The sequence below is a fragment of the Muscardinus avellanarius genome, assembly GCF_963383645.1.
Source record: "Muscardinus avellanarius genome assembly, chromosome: 7".
Taxonomy (NCBI): domain Eukaryota; kingdom Metazoa; phylum Chordata; class Mammalia; order Rodentia; family Gliridae; genus Muscardinus; species Muscardinus avellanarius.
This window is the reverse complement of record NC_137793.1, coordinates 85240628-85260600: the sequence shown is the minus strand read 5'-3', so window position 1 is coordinate 85260600 and position 19973 is coordinate 85240628. Positions and strand designations below refer to the sequence as shown.

General features: G+C 51.1%; 1 protein-coding gene across 7 annotated transcripts in view; it reads left to right on the top strand.

Moving 5' to 3' along the window:
- Window positions 1–286: 286 nt before the first annotated feature.
- NFASC (neurofascin) overlaps window positions 287–19973 on the top strand; it is a gene marked incomplete at both ends in the record, with an annotated part of 67716 nt that continues 48029 nt past the window's right edge. For 4 of the 7 annotated variants that reach the window (XM_080698236.1, XM_080698234.1, XM_080698233.1 and 1 more), the window contains 6 exons: window positions 287–377; window positions 7135–7240; window positions 9408–9604; window positions 9972–10094; window positions 10665–10835; window positions 15409–15459. In XM_080698236.1, coding sequence (XP_080554362.1) covers window positions 287–377; window positions 7135–7240; window positions 9408–9604; window positions 9972–10094; window positions 10665–10835; window positions 15409–15459 — 739 coding nt within the window. Of the gene's footprint in view, window positions 378–6373; window positions 6392–7134; window positions 7241–9407; window positions 9605–9971; window positions 10095–10664; window positions 10836–15408; window positions 15460–19973 lie in introns of all 7 variants that reach the window. The other 3 variants (XM_080698231.1, XM_080698230.1, XM_080698235.1) reach the window with 2 other exon arrangements.

Below are 19973 nucleotides of genomic sequence, written 5' to 3'. Positions count from 1 at the left end.
ACACTCTCTCTCTCTCTCTCTCTCTCTCTCACACACACACACACACACACACACACACACACACACACACACAGTGCTGTTCTAGGTCACCTGCTGCTTTATGACTAAAAGGACCCACGAGTCCTTCAGAGCCCTGTAGGATTACTAGAGCACCCACAGTTCAGGGAAGACTGACGTGCTGTGTTTCTCTCCACAGCTGAGCTGTGCCTGGGAGGCCCACTCAGAGCAGCTCGCGGCCGCAAGACCCCTAGGGCTGGGGAGCAGGGAGCGGGGCCTGGTGCCAAGGATGGCCAGGCAGCAGCCGCCGCCCTGGGTCCGCACAGCCTTCCTCCTCATCCTCCTCGGTCTCGGTGGGGCCATCGAGATTCCCATGGATCGTGAGTCCTGCTCATCTGCTTTTCTTTTTTCTCCTGGTTTTGGGCAGAAGAGTGGGAGGGAAAGGGAGCTCAGGGAAGAGTTAAGACCCTTAGAAGAAGGTTAGGGAGAGGAGAGGGCAGCAGTAGATTCTGAGACTCAAAGCTGGTTTTTCCTCCGAAGTACTGATGTGGGCTCACGTTTGAAAATGTAAGATTGTAGGTTTCAGGGATGATCTCTAGGGACTGTTGGTTGGGCTAGTGCTTGGGCTGCCCAGAGCCTGCCGAGGGGAACCAGATGTGGCCGTGTTTGGGATTCTGAGAGCCACTTGGAGTTCTTCCTTCCACTAACCTCCCTTGACCCTCTGGGGTCTTGCCCTTAAAAGTAATTTCCAGGGTGGTGGGTAGTTCTCACTTGCCTTTCTGATGCTATATCCAAAGCTAACCCCCTAGGCCCTCTTGGCTCTAGTGGGCAGGAAGGAGGACAGATGGCCTGGAAAGGATTGGGAGGGACTTATCTTTGCAAAAAGCCTAGTTAAATAAGACATTAAAATAAAGCCACACTAGTGCTGCCATGGGAGAAGCAGGCATGGGTTCCTTCCATTTTCAACTTCACCTCAGTAATGTTGGAAAGTAAAATCAGTATCATCCTGCTTCTCATGATGGGAGTGCTACCTGCCCATCAAAATCATAAAGTAGCCGGGCGTGGTGGCGCACGCTTGTAATCCCTGCACTTGGGAGGCAGAGACAGGAGGATCGCGCAGGTTCAAAGCCAGCCGCGCTGGCTTAGGAGACCCTTTTTCCAAATTTAAAAAAAATATATAAAAAAATAGGTCTGGGAGCATAGCCCGGAGGTAGAAGGGCTTCCAGGAACCCCAGTACCAAAAAAAAAAAAAAAAAATCATAAAGTAAAGCCAGGCGTGGTGGTGCACACTTGTAACCCTAACATTTGGGAGGATTGCGGTTCGCGGAAAGCCTCAGCTACTTAGTGAAGCCCTTTGCAACTTAGTGAGACCCTGTTTCAAAATAAAGAATAAAAAATAGGGCTGGGGGTGCAGCTCAGAGGTAGAAAGTCCCTGGGTTCCATCTCTAGTACCACACACACACAAAAAAATAATCATAAAGTTAGGGCTTCCCACGCTGGCTTCCTGCCATCTCCCTGGCCCTATCTGTTGCTGTGTTCCTAGATTGCTCCTTGGCCCTGCCTGCAGGCACGGCCACCTTTGCCACATCTCTGACACTTTTCCCGGATGTCAAAGCTTCCCAGTGCCAAGGTGTTGGAGCCTCTACCATCTCTGACCAGCCAGCGCTGACTTGGGCCCTGTCTAGTTGACTGAAGTCTAGGGAGGGTATGGGAGAGTAATGTGGCCTCTAAGACTCCCCAAGCAAGACACTCCTCCTGACCCACATCACCAATACCAGCTGCCCCAGAGGACTGGCACCTGCGCCAGAGGACTGACAGAGGTAACGATATGCTGAACCCAGAAGCAAGATGGGCAAGGACCCTGCTGCCCTCCATCACCCCCAAGTGTGTCCACACATGTGTGCACTTGTGCCTACACATGCACACATGTGTGTGTATACACATAGGGAGGGAGAAGAGGAGAGTTGTGAAAAGAACTGATCCCATGGTGACCGTCTGCGGCTGGCTCAAGGAGTGTTTCTCATTAGCAGTCCCAGGCAGACATCTAATAAGGAGCGTGATGAGGCCAAGTCCCTGGGGAGGAGAAGGGTGCAGAGGAAATTGGGTTATCGAGAAAGTGGTGAAGGCTCATTTCTCTTCTGCCACCTCTCCTCACTCACTCACCTGCCACTCCAATCCCTGGGGTATGGGGGGAGGGCTTTCTGGAAGGTGAACCCATAAATAGATGGCTTGGGGATTTCTAAACTCTGCTGGAGACAGAGGTGTGATAGATAACCCAAGCAGTCAGGCTCTTAAGTACTGCCCATGGCAGGGAGCGGAGAGCGCCCCAACCTCCCTACCACCACCCTCCCACCCCAGTGTCCAGCTCCCAAGGAGCCTGCGGGGAAGCCCCCTTCCATGGTACGTCCACGGAAGCTCAGGCTCTTCCTTGCTCAGGGTCACAAGGAAAATGGGCAATGGAGCCAGCAAAGAGTTCCCTTTCTCTTGACTCCCCATTGGCACTCGGCATGCCCCACCCCTACCTCTTCATCCTGCCCTTCTTGGGACTCACCAGAATTGCTGCTGCCCTGTGCTGGGAAGAGAGCTCAGAGCTATACATGGCTCATCACACGTGATTCTCACAGCTTACCCAGGAAGCAGGTGCAAACTAGAAAACAGGTGAGGGGCAGAGCCCAGGGCATGATGGCAGAACCTGCTTGGTGTAGAGGTGAGTTCTCTGCCTCTCTGTCCCAAGCGGCCCAGGCTGCCAGGAGCGTGCCCCATGTGTATCATGCCTCACCTGCTGCTGTGGGTGTAGTGGCCACCCCAACATCTCCAAAATGAGTCTGTGGAAGCCGAACAGGAGATGCCAGCAAGGCCAGGCCCTGAGAGAAACCTCGGGAGTTGCCCGGAAAGAATCTCTTCAGCTAGATTTTTCCTTGGGTCCAGGACTGCAGACACTGCCATATTAGCTGATCTGGAAAAGACCCATTGTTAATGTTCCCTGTCTGTTAAGAGGGACTCAGGGGCTCAGGCCAGAGGCTACCCTGATGGGGGAGGGGTCCTACTCATTTGCCCCTTTGGGAGCATCTCTGTGTCCCAAGGGCAGAGGCCCTGCTTCTGCTCTGGGGCGTTTGGGTACAGCAGGCTTCCTGGAACAGAGCCCTGACTGCTGCACAATCCCTCATTGAGAAGCCGCCAGTGAAGTCACACGCACCTCCTGCCCCCCACCCCGCCGGCTTCCTCCCTAGCCCCCGAGGAGAACAGTGTAACCTTTGAAACAAAAGCAAAGGGTCACCTCATTAGCCAGCCAAAAAGTGAGTAGGCGGGGCGCTTGCCCCTTGTCCCCTCCCCACATCCAGGGCAATCAGCACCTTCTCCCAGGAGCCCACAGTGGAGGGCAGTCAAACGGGAGAGACCTTTCTTCCCCACCTTCATCCGCAGGATGGCCACAGCAACACACACACTCCTGATAGCCATCCCATTCTCTGAGGGAGGATGCCAGAGGTCTAGGGATGGAGCCAGGGAAGGAGAGAGGAGCCATGCAGCCTGGGCAGGCAGCCACCTGCCCGGCGCAGCGGTGGAAGGGCTCCTCTCTCCATTGGAAGCCAAAAGAGCAAATTCACCCTCTGCTTGACTTCATCAGACAGTGAGCTCCGTAGGAGAGCAGGGCAGGTGGTGCGACACCGCACAAAAGCCTGGATGTCCTTGTCCCCAGACAGGCTGTCCCCACTGCCTTCTCCCCGCAGCAGCGGCTTGTCTTCTGGGTTGATTCTTTTCCCTGTAATAAATTCTTTGGGAGCACGGTGGTGACTTCACATGCCACCGTCCTTTTAGGCAAGTAGACTGGCAAGAGGCCTTTGGCAAGATAGTTACTGTGGGGCTGGGAGTCTGCTGTCCCCAGGCCCACAGTAACTATCTTGCCAAACATTGTTGCTGCTGTGAGATTGTTCCCTCAGGGAGGTCTCCCCTCCTCCCCAGAACATCTAGGAGAACAGTGTGCTAAGCCGCCACCTGGCAGCACTTCTCTAGCCAAGGGTGGGTGTGTACCGGAAGCTCTGCACCAGGCCTTGGGAGAGAGCTGTACCCACTCTCCCTGCATCCAACTTCCCACACACCTTAACCGAGTGACTCCCTGCCCTTGGATTTGGGATTTTAGATTCCCTGGACAATCAGCATCCAGGGCGCTTTCCATCAAACTAGCTTGGATTCTATTAAAGAAGTCTGGCGCCCGTGTGGGCAATAAAGCCCTTCCCGGGGCTTCTCACTGGGGTGAACAGATCTCGCAGCTCTGAAGACCCAAGAAGTGCCAGCTGACTCTTGAAGGGATGAAGCCAGGGTCTGGTCTGGTGGTCAGAGGAGTCAGCCCTGCCCCTTCCCTCCCCTCCGATCCCATGCCAGCCACGCCAGCTTTTGGTCTTTCCATAATGCCTTTTCTTCACCCAGCAGGAAAGTCGTACATAAGTGAAGGTGCTGCTGTTGGGAGCTCCGTGAAGCATGTGTTCAGAAACTAGGCTCTTCCCTTCTCCCCCCACTTCCAGGGCCTGTTTTGGTTCCCTGCTCAGGCAGCCCTGGGCAGATGGTAAATTTAAAATGTTTTTTTTTCGGTGTTATAGCGGGCCACACCACCCCGGCCCACTTCAAACCTCTTCATAGGTTAGAATGTCAGACTTTCCCCTGCTCAACCCTGCCATACGTCACCCCGTCCCTTGTGACGTCCTGCACCTGTTAGCTTAACTTGGGCTCCCCCAGGATCCGCTTCCACTCTCACTCTACTCAGGTCTCTGCCCCAATTCCCCATGGCCTCCGGCTCCCCCAGGCAGCTCTTGCTCCTAAACTGCCACGGGAGGCTGCCACACCCATGTAGACCTGACATGCGGTGAGATGCGAATGTCATTCTGCTTCTGATGTCATCCTAAGGAAAGACATTTGGAAAAGTGACAGCAGCACATGTGCTCTTTTCTTTTTTCTTTCTTTCTTTCTTTCTTTCTTTCTTTCTTTTTTTTTTTTTTTTTTTAGTGGTACTGGGGTTCCTGGAAGCCCTTCTACCTCCAAGCTACACTCCCAGACCTATTTTATATTTTTATTTGGAAACAGGGTCTCCTAAGCCAGCACGCGGCTGGCTTCGAACCTGCGCGATCCTCCTGTCTCTGCCTCCCAAGCGCGGGGATTACAAGCGTGCGCCACCACGCCCGGCTTACATGTGCTCTTTTCTGCAGACACACTTTAGCGGAGCCTTTCCCTCCCACCAAGAACACGCACCACCTAAAACCTTGTTATATGAAGCGTGGACTACCAGCCTTGGCATTGCTGAGGCTCTTGGCAGAAATGCATAATCTGAGGGGGGGTGACGGTGGTAGAGCATTTGCCTAGCACGTGTAGGGGCCTGAGTTTCATCCCCAGAACCAGCAAAAAAAAAAAAAAAGAAAGAAAGAAAGAGAAGCCCGGTGTGGCTGCTTGTACCTCTAATCCCAGTACTTGGGAGGCTGAGTCAGGAAGATCACCGGTTTGAAGACAGCAGAATCCAGACCCCACCCCAGACCAGCTAAACCAGAACCCAAATTTTAATCAGACCCCCAAGTGATTCATATGCTTGTTAAAGTTTGAGAAGCTAGAACTCAAACATGTACACACACTTGTACAGGAGACACCTGTGCAGAAGCACATGTGTACAAGAGGGTGTGCACATTCCAGGTGAGCGCTGGAAGAGATCTGTGCCACCTGCCTCTCCCCTTTTTGTGAAACATACAAAGAGGCGCAGTAGACTCTGCCATATCCCCGGCATCTCTCACTCAGGAGCAGGATCCTACAGGGCCATGTATCCCTGCCATGATGAGGGTAATCATCCATCTGTCCCTAGAGTTTTCCAAAGAAAGAGAAAGGAGGAGACAGAATGTGAAGAGAAGGTGTGTTGGGAGCAGCGCAGCCTCCATCCTTGCTGGGCGCTGGGCCTTCCACACCTTGGGCCTCTGCCCTGTGGCAGTGGCCCAGCTCTGTTCCTTCTCTGACACCTCCACCCGGCCCTCAGCCGCCTCTTCCCTTTGTTGGCCAGGGAGCCCCGTCCCTCAGAGCATCGATGCCAGGGAGCACCTTCAGAGCCTCTCTAAGCAGCACTGTGGCTTCTGGACATTTGGCCTTCCCTGGCCACTTCCCCCTTTGGTTGAAGCTGGTCTTTCTGCTCCCCCGCATGGTTTTAGTTGCTCGGGGGAGGCATCACCTTGTCTCTGAAGCTCCAAAGCCCTCGCTGGGTCGGTTCCCCAGCCCTGCTCAGCTCTTCATCACGGTCCCCAGCCCCCTCCTCTGCATGCTGGGCATGAGGACGCCTGGCAAGGAGTCCTGTGTGATAACATGTTCTTCTCTTCTCCCTCTCACAATGCTAACCCACCGGAACTAACAGCAAGCATTCAGAACGAGCGTAAGTCCCCTTGTGTCTCTGGGAGATGGGAAGGTGGAGGAGGGGTGGGGAGAAGACCTCAAGAGGAGACACCTGGGTTCAGTGGGCTCTCCACCCCGGAGCCCCGTAGGGCGGTCTCTCACCACATAGCAGGGAAGAGCATATCCCGAGCATCCTATTGCTGGGTGAGGCAGAAGAACGGGTCAGAAGAGGATCCCTGTATGGACACTGAGGAGCATTGCAACTGCCCCGCTCCCATAGTTTCCCATGGCTGGCACAGGACCCGGGGTGAACACTGTCCTGGCATGCCAGTGGTCCCTGAGCAGCTCCCTGGGACTACGTCCTCTCTCAGCTTTTGCCTCAGTATGGTTGGGGCATCTGTTGAACCTCAGGACTCAGCACCACCATGGCCCCTAAGTTCTAGGAATGTAGCAGAGTCTTTTCCTATATTCATTTAACACATGCTTATCAAGAACTGCTGTATGCCACGCATCTTCTCGGCCCTGGGATATAAGACCAGGTATAACACAAACCTACCTTTCAGCTCCTCAGAGGGATGCTGTGGAATCTTCTTAAAGGGATTCTTAAGCTTAGCCTTTGACGTGTGCCCCCTTATCTGCAGTCACATACAAGAAGCCTGGTCTCTAGAATAGGTACTGCCCACATTCACTCACTGCTTGCCCAGTGGCTACTGAAGCTGTTCCTCAAGCTGGGCCCCACACAGGTCCCTGCAGCTCTGACCCCCACCTTGTGCCCGGTTACAGTGACCCAGCCCCCGACCATCACCAAGCAGTCAGTGAAGGACCACATCGTGGACCCCCGTGACAACATCCTGATCGAGTGTGAAGCCAAGGGGAACCCTGCCCCCAGGTGAGTGCAGGGAAAGGGGCCTCAAAAGATGGCATTAAACCACCCCCACCTCTGGGCCTGATTAGGCACCCAAGGCAAAGGAGGCAGCTGAAAAACAGGTTCCTCCACTGAAAAGCCATCCGTTCAGCACCCATGAGGCGGAAGGTACAATTTAGTTAACTAGAAACTAAGAAATTTATCAGATAAGAAAACTGGGAGGTAGAAGATGTGAGTGGCAACCAGGCAGGGTAATACATGATTGCAACTTCAGTACTTAGGAGGCTGAGACATGAGGATCACCGGTGTGCAGCCAGCCTCGGCAACTTAGTAAGGCCCTTAGCAACTTAATGAGACTATTTTGAAGTAAAAAATATAAAATAAAATAGGGAATCAGGCATGGTGGTACATGCTTGTAATCCCAGCATTTGGGAAGCTGAGACAGGAGGATCACGGTTCGCGGCCAGCCTCAGCTACTTAGTGAGGTCCTTTGCAACTCAGTGAGCCCCTGTTTAAAAAAAAAAAAAAGAATAAAAAATAGGGCTGGGGGTGTGTGTAGCTTGGAGGTAGAATGCCCCTGGATTCCATTCTCAATACCACACACACACACAAAAAAAGAATAAAATAGGGCTGAGGCTGTAGCTCAGAGGTAGAATGCCCCTGAGTTCCATCTCCATTCACACACACACACACACACACACACACACACACACACACACAAGTGGCTTAACTCAGTTCACAGTGAAAAGCTAGGATTAGATCTAAAGTCCTCTTTCAGTAGGACATTTTACCAATGATCACCTTCTGGGAAGTTCCTCTTCCTAGTTACCTTGAATTTTCCCTTCTGAGCTGTCTCTTCTTGTGTGTTCATTAGACTCAAATGAATGTCAGCAAACCCGGGTCTAAAGCCTGCTCTTTCCAGCTCTGCTGACCGTCCTTACTATCTCCTTCAACCACCTAACTCCCCCTGAGACAGGACTGATGGCCTCCTGAAGAAGAGGCAGAACAGCAGGCAGAGACTTTGCCATTTCCACAGCCCCTACTTTGAAAGGGGCAGAACCTCAATTTAAACGGATGTTTCCAACCCCCCAAGGACAGATTTGTTTCTGCCAAGTGATAAGTGGCAGATGTTAAGTTATCCACACCCACCTTCAAAGTGGCACCCACAGAGCACCGAGCCTGGAGCCCTCGGGGCCTCCCTGGCCCCAGAGTGGCACTGGTGTTCTTTGGGGTCCTTCCCTCCTGGCTCCTCTGTGGGGAAAGTGACTTGACACTGAGCCACCATCGCTGCTCCTGCTTCTTCTTCTGCTCTTACCACTTTTGTCTCGGGCTGCTGAGAACATGAGGCCTGGCTACAGCAGACACACGCTTCCTCCCAGGAGAAGCAGAGAGACTTTCATTTTATTTATTTTTGGTGCCGGGGATGGAACCCAGGGCTTTGTGCATGCTTAGCAAGCACATCTCCCAGGAGCCATCCCCCCCAGGCCCAGAGCGGCTGGCTTTCTAGCCAGCCCTCAGTTTCATTAGGCTGCCTGTGCTTTAAAAGCCACCTCTCAGCCCGGTGTGGTGGCGCACGCTTGTAATCCCCGCGCTTGGGAGGCAGAGACAGGAAGATCGTGCAGGTTCGAAGCCAGCCGCTCTGGTCTAAGAGACCCTGTTTCCAAATTTAAAAAGTATATGGGTCTGGGAGTGTAGCCCGGAGGTAGAAGGGGTTTCAGGAACCCCAGTACCACCACCAAAAAAAAAAAAAAAAAAGCCGCCTCTCTGGGCTGAACTGAGCAGGGCAAGGAGAGCCTACGCCTTTGCCTTAGAGGTGGCAGGGATGGAGCATTCAGGTGAGTGAAATATGGATTTGAGTTTGCAACTCTAGCAGATTAGGAATGTCTTGAGGTGGCAGGAACAGCTAACTCTGAATTTTAAAATATCAAAACCACTGCCTAGTCCTCAGTTAGGTACCTTTAAGAACCCCCCGGGGGCTGGTTGAGTGTCCACCACTTGGAGCCGTATGTCTCAGCTCAGCTGGGTGAAATGCTAATGCCAGTGCCCTGGAGAGTCCTGGGCGGGACTTTGCATTTTCTACGGCTCCTGTGGCTGTGGCGGTGATCGTGGGGCTGGGAATGGAGGTTTGGCATTGATCCGGGACCTGGGATCTGACGTCCACCCCCACCCGCCATGCTCCCGCTGCCCACAGCTTCCACTGGACTCGAAACAGCAGATTCTTCAATATCGCCAAGGACCCCCGGGTGTCCATGAGGAGGCGGTCTGGGACGCTGGTGATTGACTTCCGCAGCGGCGGGCGGCCCGAGGAGTATGAGGGGGAATACCAGTGCTTCGCCCGCAACAAATTCGGCACGGCTCTGTCCAACAGGATCCGCCTGCAGGTGTCCAGTGAGTATCAACGGGCTTGCTCTTGGACAGATGGGGAGGTGCAGAGAAAGTCACTCCCGGGAGGCCATACTTGGCCTGTAGGTGCCCTCCCTGGGTCTCTCCCAGCTCAGAAAGACCCCCTGGACTTCCAGGCCAGAGTTTGCCACACTTGCTGGCCACTCTGAGCTTAGGAGGAGGAGAAAGGAAGAGGACACTTGCTGATGGGTGCCCACCCTGACCAAAGGCTCCTCTCTCCCCTCCTCTCAGGGGCTGTCCCTTGCTTGGCCCCAGGGCCTTGTCCTCTCTCTGACCTTTCATGCTCTAGTTTCCCCTGCCCCAGGCCTCAACCTCCATCTCTCTCTTTTTTTTTCTCTCTCTCTCTCTCCAGAGTCTCCCCTGTGGCCCAAGGAAAACCTGGACCCTGTCGTGGTTCAAGAAGGTGCCCCCTTGACACTGCAGTGCAACCCGCCGCCCGGCCTCCCATCTCCGGTCATCTTCTGGATGAGCAGCTGTAAGTCTTGGGAACCTGGTGTTTTATCCAGAGACTAGTTTTGGGAAACAGGATGGGTGTGTTAAATGGAGGGTTTGTCCAAAGTTGGAAAACCATGACTTGGGAGAGACAGATGCAGCGAGCACATGATGAGAACATAGCTCCACAGAGGGTGCTCCCTCTGCTAGCATGAGAGTTTGAATCTTGATTTGAGGAGTATCCAAAGGTGTATGCTCCTTCCCTGGCCTTAGGGTCAGTCGGATCTTTTATTGCAGAACAGAAGCTTGAAAAGTGTAGTCACAGAGCTTGGGCATAATGGACAGGGAGGTCTGAGTCTTGGGCCAGGGAGGTCTGAGTCTAAAATCCTGCTTCTCCGTCACTGCTTTGCAACCCAGGACGTACCCGATCCTCTGCTTTCTTATCTGTAAAATGGGAAAATGCTCTTCACCAAGGTTGAGAGAACTAGACCAAGTAACATCAAGCTCGCAGCTCCACCTGACCTTCTGTGAGGCTCATTCATCAGAACTATGATGGCGATCTTCACTGTTACCATCACTACTAACCTCTCACTGCACCTCTGCTTCCTTATAGCCATGGAGCCCATCGCCCAGGACAAACGTGTCTCCCAGGGCCATAATGGAGACCTGTATTTCTCCAACGTGATGCTGCAGGACATGCAGACAGACTACAGCTGCAATGCCCGCTTCCACTTCACCCACACCATCCAGCAGAAGAATCCCTTCACCCTCAAGGTCCTCACCAGTAAGTACAGGCCCCTGCCCGGGGCTGGGGCCAGACGAGGGAGCCCTGCAGCCCCACAGCCCTGGGTACCTGAGTCTGTGGAAGGCCTGTTTTCTGAGGCTGACCTAGAAGTCCTTCTTGCTCATTGTGTCTGAATCACCGGAGCTGCCTTCAAACAGTGTCTCTAGATTCTGAAGCTTGAGTCAAGCCCAGTCTTCCTCTAAGTCTGAGCATCTCACATTTTGCTGGGAATCTGACTCACACACCAAGGCCCAGCTTGGTCTTCCCTCCACAGCAGTGGACCTCTTTGAGTTTTTAGTTGTCCAGGTCAAGTAGAGGCCCACTCATTTGAGATCCATGGCTTCAAGTGATCATCAGGCATTTCTATTATGCACTCAACTTATTTCTTTCTATTTATTACTTGGTTATCTTTATTTCTAGAAGAAAGCCAGAGCACAAAATATTAAGATTAGTGGACATACCAAAATAAATTTTATTTGATTCTTTATTACATGTTTACTGAACCACATGGAATCACTATGTTTGTGAGTTGCGGGTTTATGGTTTAGCTTTATTCTTTGTTGTTTAATTCCCTGATTCTGTTTGGCTGATACAAAAGCAAGTCTGCATTTCCTGACCCATTATGGTGTTGGTGGCCCTCTGCAGGCGTGCGAGGAACTTAGTTAAAAAAAAGGCAAGGACAGTCAGCCTGGAGCTTTTGCCATAGTCCTCAGCTTGCTCAGGACCTTGAAAGGTGTCTTTGTTGGTTACACCGTGGAAGTGTAACATGCTTTCCAGAGTGGAGCCCCAGACAGCCCTCTTTTTTGTCTGATTCACGCTGTAAGTGGCTGCTCATGCTGAGCGCAGTGAGGAGCGTGGGGAGCCCAGGCCACGAGCGCCACGTGCGGGCTGGCAGTGTGCACAAGGCCGAGGAAAGAGGCTGCACCCTGGCTTCCAGCAGCCCACCTGGTGTGAGAGGTGTGCAGGAGCCCATTCCTCATTCAGTACAAGTGGGGCTTCCACCCCTTCCTCATCAATCCCTGGGATGACAGGACAGGCGCATTGGGGACTCCATGGCCACCGCTGTCTCTGTCGTGACAGAGGGGTCCGTAGGAAGACCTTCCTTTTTGTTCTGTTTCTCGTAAGTGCCTTTTCCTTCTTCATTTTCTTTGTTCTTATTTTTAACTTCCTCTCTTCCTTTTTCTCTTTCCTTTCCTCCCTCCCTCCCTTCCAAGTGGATGCTAACTGACCATCACATGACAGCCCACAGGACTGCCTGAAACCCGGCAGGAGCCCCGCTTGTTCCTGGCAGGGAGACCCCGCTCACTCTGCTTGCCCCCCACCCTGGCATTCTTACTCGACGCAGGCCCAGGGGACCCTGGAGAAGAAAGTCGCTTGGTCTGCAGCATCTTCCCAATGTACCTTGGTGACTGCCTGCCAGCTGGCTGAGCTGGGAAGGACAGAGCAGTCTGTCCAGGACTCGAGTGGCCTCAGTCGTCAGGACAGGACTGGCAGGGGGAGGAGCCGGGCCCTCAAGGGCACCGTGCTCCTGAGCTGAACCCACACAGCCTTGGCATTGGCATCTGGACCCCTTTCTCCCTGCATAGGGCAAGGCAGGAAGTCAGCCTGTTTCTCCTGGACCAGACTCAGGCGCTTTCTGCCATCCCGGGCAGAGGCTGGGAGATGGAGGTGGTGAGGAGCCCTCCTCTGTGATGCTAAGCACTTAGAGCTTCAAGCTACATGTAGACAGTGAACTTTCCAGAAACATCCTTTTCTCTGCTAGAGGACATAAGGGATGGCTGTTTCCACTTCATTTATGGGTCCCCTATTCCCCTAAAAACTCTTTCCTCCAGATGACGGGAACCCCTCTAGGTGACCGGGATGGAGCGCTGCCACTTCCTGGAGCTCTCCCAGCGCAGCTCTGGCTAGAAGCAAGTTCTGGGCATCTGAGCCAGCCCAGAATTGGGCACAGTTGCTTTAAATAGCACAGTTGGGCGCTCTTGACTTTCCTGTCTGGGAAGGACACAGGCTTTTTCTTGTACCTTCAGAACCAGGTCTGGGGGTGGGAAACAAAAGAGTCTGCCCACAGTTCACTCATTTGGGAAGAAATAAATTTCACCACACTCAGGATTTTATTCATTACACTAAATGAAGGGAAAAAAGATGTATAATACAAAATACTGGGCAGTCTAACATTATTTTTTTAGGTCTAGGGGTATAACTCCATGGTCCAGTGCTTGCCTGGCATGCCTGAGGCCCTGGGTTCCGTTCCTGGGACCACAAGTAGAGTAGAATAGAATAGAACCATTTTTAATTTGTTTTAAGATGAAAAGATACCCAGTGGAGCCGGGCTATCAAGGATGCACATGTCCTTCCGTGCCCTCTTACTATAGCAGGAAGGATAGCATGGGGCCTCCTGCTAAGAGTAAGAGAAAACTCTGGTGAGGGAGGAGGGCTCCCCCTGAGGCCAACAGTGGAGCAAGTTCCGTGCTCCCTTCCAATGTCTAAGTGATATTCTTAGAGGAGCTAGAAAGTCTCCCTGAATCCCTCATCTGTGTTCCAGAAGCCACCAACGTTGAGGTGACTTGTGATCAAGGTCACTCGTGGGAGCATGAGAAGAGGGTGCTTCCATCTGTGTGTGTCACTGTCCTCCCCATCAGAGGGAGGGAACAGCCCCTCTCAAGACCAGCCATGGCTCCCACCTACCCCGAGCCACCTGTCCCTTCATTCCACTGCTAAGTTCCCACCTTTAGCACCAGATATCCCCAAGCCAACTTCCCAGACAGGTTAAGGTCTCTTACCACAAACCGCATCTCAAGAGCTAGTTCTGAATATTGGCCATCTTCCCACCGGGTGTTAAGCAGATTGGCAATGCAACGCAATGCCAGTCCCAGAAAAGAACCCGCATACCCTCTCATAATTAGTTGTTACGGGATTTGATCTGTCTTCAAATATGCAAATGTTTTGGCACAGCACCTGTCCTCCCCCAGGCAGTTGGACTGTGTCCTGGGCTACTCAGGGCTGTCTGCTTGGCTTCCAGTCAGCCGCATCCCCCCCACCCCCTGTCGGTTTTGTCAAAACTTGAACCCTGGAAGGGGATGGAGGTGTCAAGTAAAAAGCTATTTAAGGACATTGGTGTGTTTGTGTGTCCTATCCCCAAATGTCTTTCCACTAAGGTTTAAAGGCCCAAGGGTTTTTTAAAAATATTTTTTATTAGCACATTGTAATTATACATCATAATGAGGTTCAATGTGGTAAAAAGCACATGCGCACAGCTCTTTGTGTATTTTTATGCATCCTACCCAGCTCCCCCCTCTCCCTCCCCACAGGAGTTAGTGAGATTGGTAGTAATAAATTCACATACTGCTATAGTATTATTTGAAGCATATCTTTCTTCAGTCCCTCTTCCCCCCCTCCCTAGCTCTTTCCCCATCACCCTTCAACTGTACAGAGCGCCCTCTCTCTCTCTCTCTCTCTCTCTCTCTCTCTCTCTCTCTCTCTCTCTCTCTCTCTCTCCCTCTCTCTCTCTCTCTGCATTAAAGTCCCCTATGTTTCCTATTTTCTCTCTAGCTTCCACGTATGAGAGAAAACAGAAACCATACAATCCTTGGCTTGCTAAGACTGACCGATCTCACTTAGGGTAATATTCTTCTCCAGTTCCATCCATTTTCCCACAAATGACCTAATTTTGTTCTTCTTTATGGCTGAGGACAAGTCTACCATGTGTATAGACCACATGGTTTTAACTACCTCTGCTGTGTGTGCTCCTTAAAAAATATCTTTACCTTAACACAGTTTACAGAGCCCTAATCTCCAGGTTAGGAGATTAGGGCTCCCCAGGTTAGGAGATTAGAGCCCTAATCTCCAGGTTAGCAGGCCATTCCCAACCAAGGTGTGGAAGTCATAGCTCACAGTCTCGCCCTTCTGTCCCAGGCCCCCTTCGAATCCTAGAGCCAGGTCCTCAGCCAGGACCTGCTCAGTGGAGCTCCCAGCGGATGATTCACAGAGACCACAGAGTGTCCACCTGGTCACACTGGGGAGGCGCTTGTGCTAGGCTCTGCCAAGGGTCCCTCTGCCCCCATTTCTATTGATGGCTTTCCTCCTCTCCCATCGCCTCCCGCCCACCCCTGGCTCTGAGCAGGACTTCGCTCTTCTCCCCAGAGCTCACTAACACTCCTTTTTCTTCAGCTGCCCCATGAGCTGGCCTTCCTGCAGTCCTGGGGATTGAGGACTCTGACGAGAAGCTGGGCCTGAGACGGCTGCTGCAGGACACCCCTAATCCTGACCTCATTTGTTCCAAATATAGTAGGACCAAGTCCAGTTCAAGGCTCATTTCTTTAATTTCAAAAGAAACTTATTTTATTCTCACCTTCCTTTGCAGGATTTAACCTTTTGGTCCCTTCTTGGGCTGTTTTGCTGCTTGTTCCTCACCGAGCACATTTCTGTTCCAAGCGTGCCATGGTTTTCCTTTGCAAAACACTGCTGGTGTTCTCCCTATTGTTTTGTGGCTTTGCGTTTCTGTTTTCTCTCCCGATGTTTGCCTCTATGACTTCCCCCGGCCTCCTGTTCGCTCACCCTCTTTTGTTTATTGCAGACTACCCCCATAATGACTCGTCCTTAAGAAACCACCCTGACATGTACAGTGGTGAGTCGTGGCGGTGACCTTGGGAGTAACCTTGCCTGTCTTAACCCATTTGCCTAACTTGACTGATACCGTGTCACTAACTCCTGTTGGGTGGCAGGTCTGACAGCTGGCCAGGCCAGGGTGCCAAGGGGACACCACAGGACATTGTCTGCCAGGAGGAAGGTCACAGTGTGGGAGTTGGAGGGGGCTCATGTGGTGGCAGGCCTCGGTTTGCTGAATTCTCAGCAGGTGGCTCACACCAGGGTAGAGCTGCAAAAGAGCTCCTTGGGGGGCTCAGCAAAAACAGAGAGACATCAGGGGTGGATGGACTGAGAGTACCTGAGGACAGGTGCGTGCCCACAGTGAGGAAGAAATGGGAGGTGTGGTAGTGGAGCAACCACAGCTGGCTTTTAGCTCTTCAGTATCTGGATATGAATTGCCTGCTTTGCAGCCTGGTCTTAGTTCCTGGGAGCAACACATTATAGGTAGATCCCAAGTCTCTTTTACATCCACCTGGGAAATGGAGTAAGCGCCTAGCTTGAAGTTCCTTTCCCGGTGAGTGCAAATGAAGCTGAACCACGCATTATACCCGTTTACCGTGTGCCTTCCCTACGCTGGTAGTGCATGCAAATGCAATGTCCACCAGCCTACACTTGCAAGTCGAAGAACAAATACAGTGAGACGTGTTTGTTCACAATGGGTTACTCAGTCTGATTAATTGGAGAATTAGCTATTTTCACACCTGAGTTCCCCCTTATCATGGCTCAAGAATGTCTTGTTTTCCTTGAGCAATCAGAGAAATTATCATTTGCTGGATCTGGCGAAGCAGCTGGCCACCCTCATCAGTTATGCCTCAGAAGCCGAGACTGCAGGTCCCTAAGGGGGTCATTGGGGCTCAGATACATAGAGTACTGTGTGAGCTAATAAAAGCAATGATCTATGTCCGGAGTGGGGGATGGGATGAGGGAAGAAGAGAGACAGGCTTGGCACCAAGTGGTTAGGACCACAACAAGATTCTGCTGAGGAAATTTGCTGCCTGAGGAAGCAGGGGACCTTCGTTGGATTCTGGGCATTGTTTGTTTTCAAAATAATGGGGCCAACCACTATTGTGTCAAAAGCCCCAGAGTACTGATATGGAATGTGCCTTTTTCTAAATTGGATTTCAAGTAATCTATTATAGGAAGTATTCTGAAAGCCAAAGTGTATCAGCCAGAAGGGTCACTTAGAGACCATCTGGTCCAAGTGCCTTACTTTATATAAGACAGACTATGCGGAGAAATGTGTACATAGAGGCATTTTATCAATGGAATGAGACCAGGTGATTTCAGCCACTTGAACCAGTGGTCAATATTATTACAAGAAAATGAATGACAAAATATGAGAAACACCCAGAACTGTGACAGCAACAAACCTCACAAGAGCTCAGATGCAGACTTGACCCCTTGTCCTCAATCCAAGGTAAGATGGAGCTGACCCAAGTAAGAAGCTGGTGGAAAGAATATAAGGTCAACGTGAAGCATGTTGGACAAAGAACAGCTAGGCTGATGATTCTTTTAAAAAGTAGGACGTAATGCCGGGCGTGGTGGCGCACGCTTGTAATCCCCGCGCTTGGGAGGCAGAGACAGGAGGATCGCGCAGGTTCGAAGCCAGCTGCGCGCGCTGGCTTAGGAGACCCTGTTTCCAAATTAAAATGTAAAAATAGGTCTGGGAGTGTAGCCCAGAGGTAGAAGGGCTTCCAGGAACCCCAGTACCACCAAAAAAAAAAAAAAAGTAGGACGTAAAAAAGGAAGAAGGGAAAGTTTCTTCCTGAGTGCAGAGAGATGGACAGAGGGACAACAAATGCCCAGCATCTCTTTGTTTGCCTTTGCAATGTGGCATGTTGCTTTTGTAGCAGTAGGGCCACGCCACACTTCTCTTTTGTTCTAATGATTTCTGCAGTGGGTTGGTAACCTCTGAACATGGGCAGATGCCTCCTGCCCTGCTGAGTGGAGGGGAAGCCACTTGGGATTCACCCAGGCAGGAGCAGTTTAAAATGTGTGCTCAGAGGTAGACTCCTCCAAACTGAATCCAAGCTCCAGGACATACCCTTGAGGGACACTGGGCAAGTCATTTAATGAACTTTAATTTCCTCATGAACCGAAGAGATATATTATCAGCCTCATAAGGATGGTTGTGAAGGTTAAACAGATAAAGTGCATATGATTCCTGGTAAGATATTGTCCACATTATCAGTGCTTCCTAAAGGCAATGTGTTATTGGCTTTAAAGGGAAGAGATTCATGTTAACTGTATTGCATATAGTTCATCTGTTTCTGAAATTAAGAGGGACAAAGAGAACATGAAGAGAAGCCAAGAGAAGAAAGTACTATATGGAAGGGGAAATTTTAGAGCAGACTAGAGAAGCAAAAGCTGTCCAGATCCTCAACTGTGCTAAGAACTGGGAAAGAAAAAAAACACCTAACTGCTCTACTGAGGATTTAAGTTAGATGTATAGAAGAAATTTCCTGGCAGTAAGAGGCATCAAATGTCACTCACTAGACACAGAGTTTCTCTCATCTTCTGGAGTTGTTTGGTCAGCCATTCCTAAAGGCAGAGAGGTGGACAGTATGCCAGGAATCCAGCCCCCTGAGTCTCTGGTTCTCAATTCTGAGAACTGAAGGCAACAAAGCAGTCTAGATGTGAGATCCAAGGGCTCCTAAAAGCTGGTTTTGGCAAAGATTCTCAGATACCTCTGATTCATTGGGCTTGCTTGTCCTGCCAACCACAGCACTGGCAGAAGGAGCAACCAATACCGTCAGCATCCTTGACCTTTCCTTCCCCGGGAGACTAATCAGGAGCCGTTTTCCACTGGACCTTAGACACCACTGTGGTTGAGGCAGCAGCATCTCCTGGTGTTCCCTGGCTGACCATGTACCCAAGGGACCCATGATCCCACTCTGAACCACATGTTGGAAGAGAGCAGGAGAGGACCGCTGACCTTTGGGTAGAGAGCAGACAGGCCCATGGAGGAAGTGCTTCCTGAATCCACCTTAGCATCTGGATTCTGAAGTTGGCCAGGTATTAGATCAGACCCCACTCTGAAGGTCAGGAGGATTAGCAGAAACATCATCAGGTGGACAGGCTCTTCAGGGATCCCTGCCCCCAGGGTGAAAGAGGATGTCCAATAACATTCAAGGAGAGACACTCATCCTCTACCATGTAGAGTTTCGTAAAGTAATCTACTTTGTCTTAGTAATTACTGATTCCTGTGTCTAACCAGGGAAGGAAATTAGGCACCCTTCCTTAGGAACAGTGGCTCTCCAAGCCACCGGCTGGAGCATCCTTCCTAAATCTTCAAGTAAATTCTTCCTGCTGCAACTGACCACATCTTCATAACCTCCCCTTTAGTGACAGCCTCCTTGTCCCTTAATGATGTCATATGTCACACCAACTCCTCTACAAGCTTTTCATGCCCTTAAGAAATTCAGGTAAGATGCTTTGGGGGCCTCTTAATTCCCTGCCTAGCTTCTTTTTCTCAAGCTTGGGTCTAAGTGTGTCTAATAGCCACCAAAGAGAGATGAAAACTTAGCTGAGACCCTGAGAAGAGTAAAACATAGTGGAAGAGCTTCGCCAGAACGGCTCACTGAAACAGAAATATCCCTCTCTTTCACCTTGCTTGCCCTCAACTTTTTCTTTTATTTGATTTAAATTTTTAAAATTCCCCAAATTAGGGCCGGGCATGGTGGCGCATGCTTGTAATCTCCGCGCTTAGGAGGCAGAGACAGGAGGATCGCACAGGTTCGAAGCCAGCTGCGTGTCCTGGCTTAGGAGACCCTGTTTCCAAAATAAAAATGTAAAAATAGGTCTGGGAGTGTAGCCCGAAGGTAGAAGGGCTTCCAGGAACCCCAGTACCACCAAAAAAAAAAAAAAAAAAAAATTCCCAAAATTACCTGTGAGAAGTAGGGACAGACAGGTTCTCCATCTGGAGACAGGCAATTTAGAGTAGGTGCAGGGCACAAGTTTTGGTGCTAAATAGTTTAGAATCCAAAGCATACTGAGCCTGTGACCTTGGGCAACTCTATTGGCTTCACAGAACCTCCATTTCCTCTGCTAAAAAAAGTGGGAAAACACCCCCCCAAGTTTATTGTGCAGTTTAAACATGGATAAAATGCTCAACAAATGGTGGCCCCGAGTACTATCTGTGACTTTGAGGGTGTTCTGTGGTGGTGTTGTTATAGCCTTCCCCCACCCCGTGATACCAGGGATTGAACTCAGGGCATGATGCCTCTGAACTATACCCCAGGCCTTTTTATCTTTTGTTTTGCAACAGGGTGTCTCTAGGTTGCTGAGGGCCTTGCTAAGGTATTGAAGCTGGCCTTGAACATGCGATCCTGCTGTCTCAGCCTCCCAAGTACTAGAGTTACAGGAATGTGCCACCTCACCCAGCTCTTTAGAGCTTTTTAATAATCACAGCACCCAAAGGGTAACTGTGCTGACGTCTCCCTGTTCTCACTTCTTGCTGGGCATGTGTGCTTGTGGAACTGTGTGCTCTGGTGT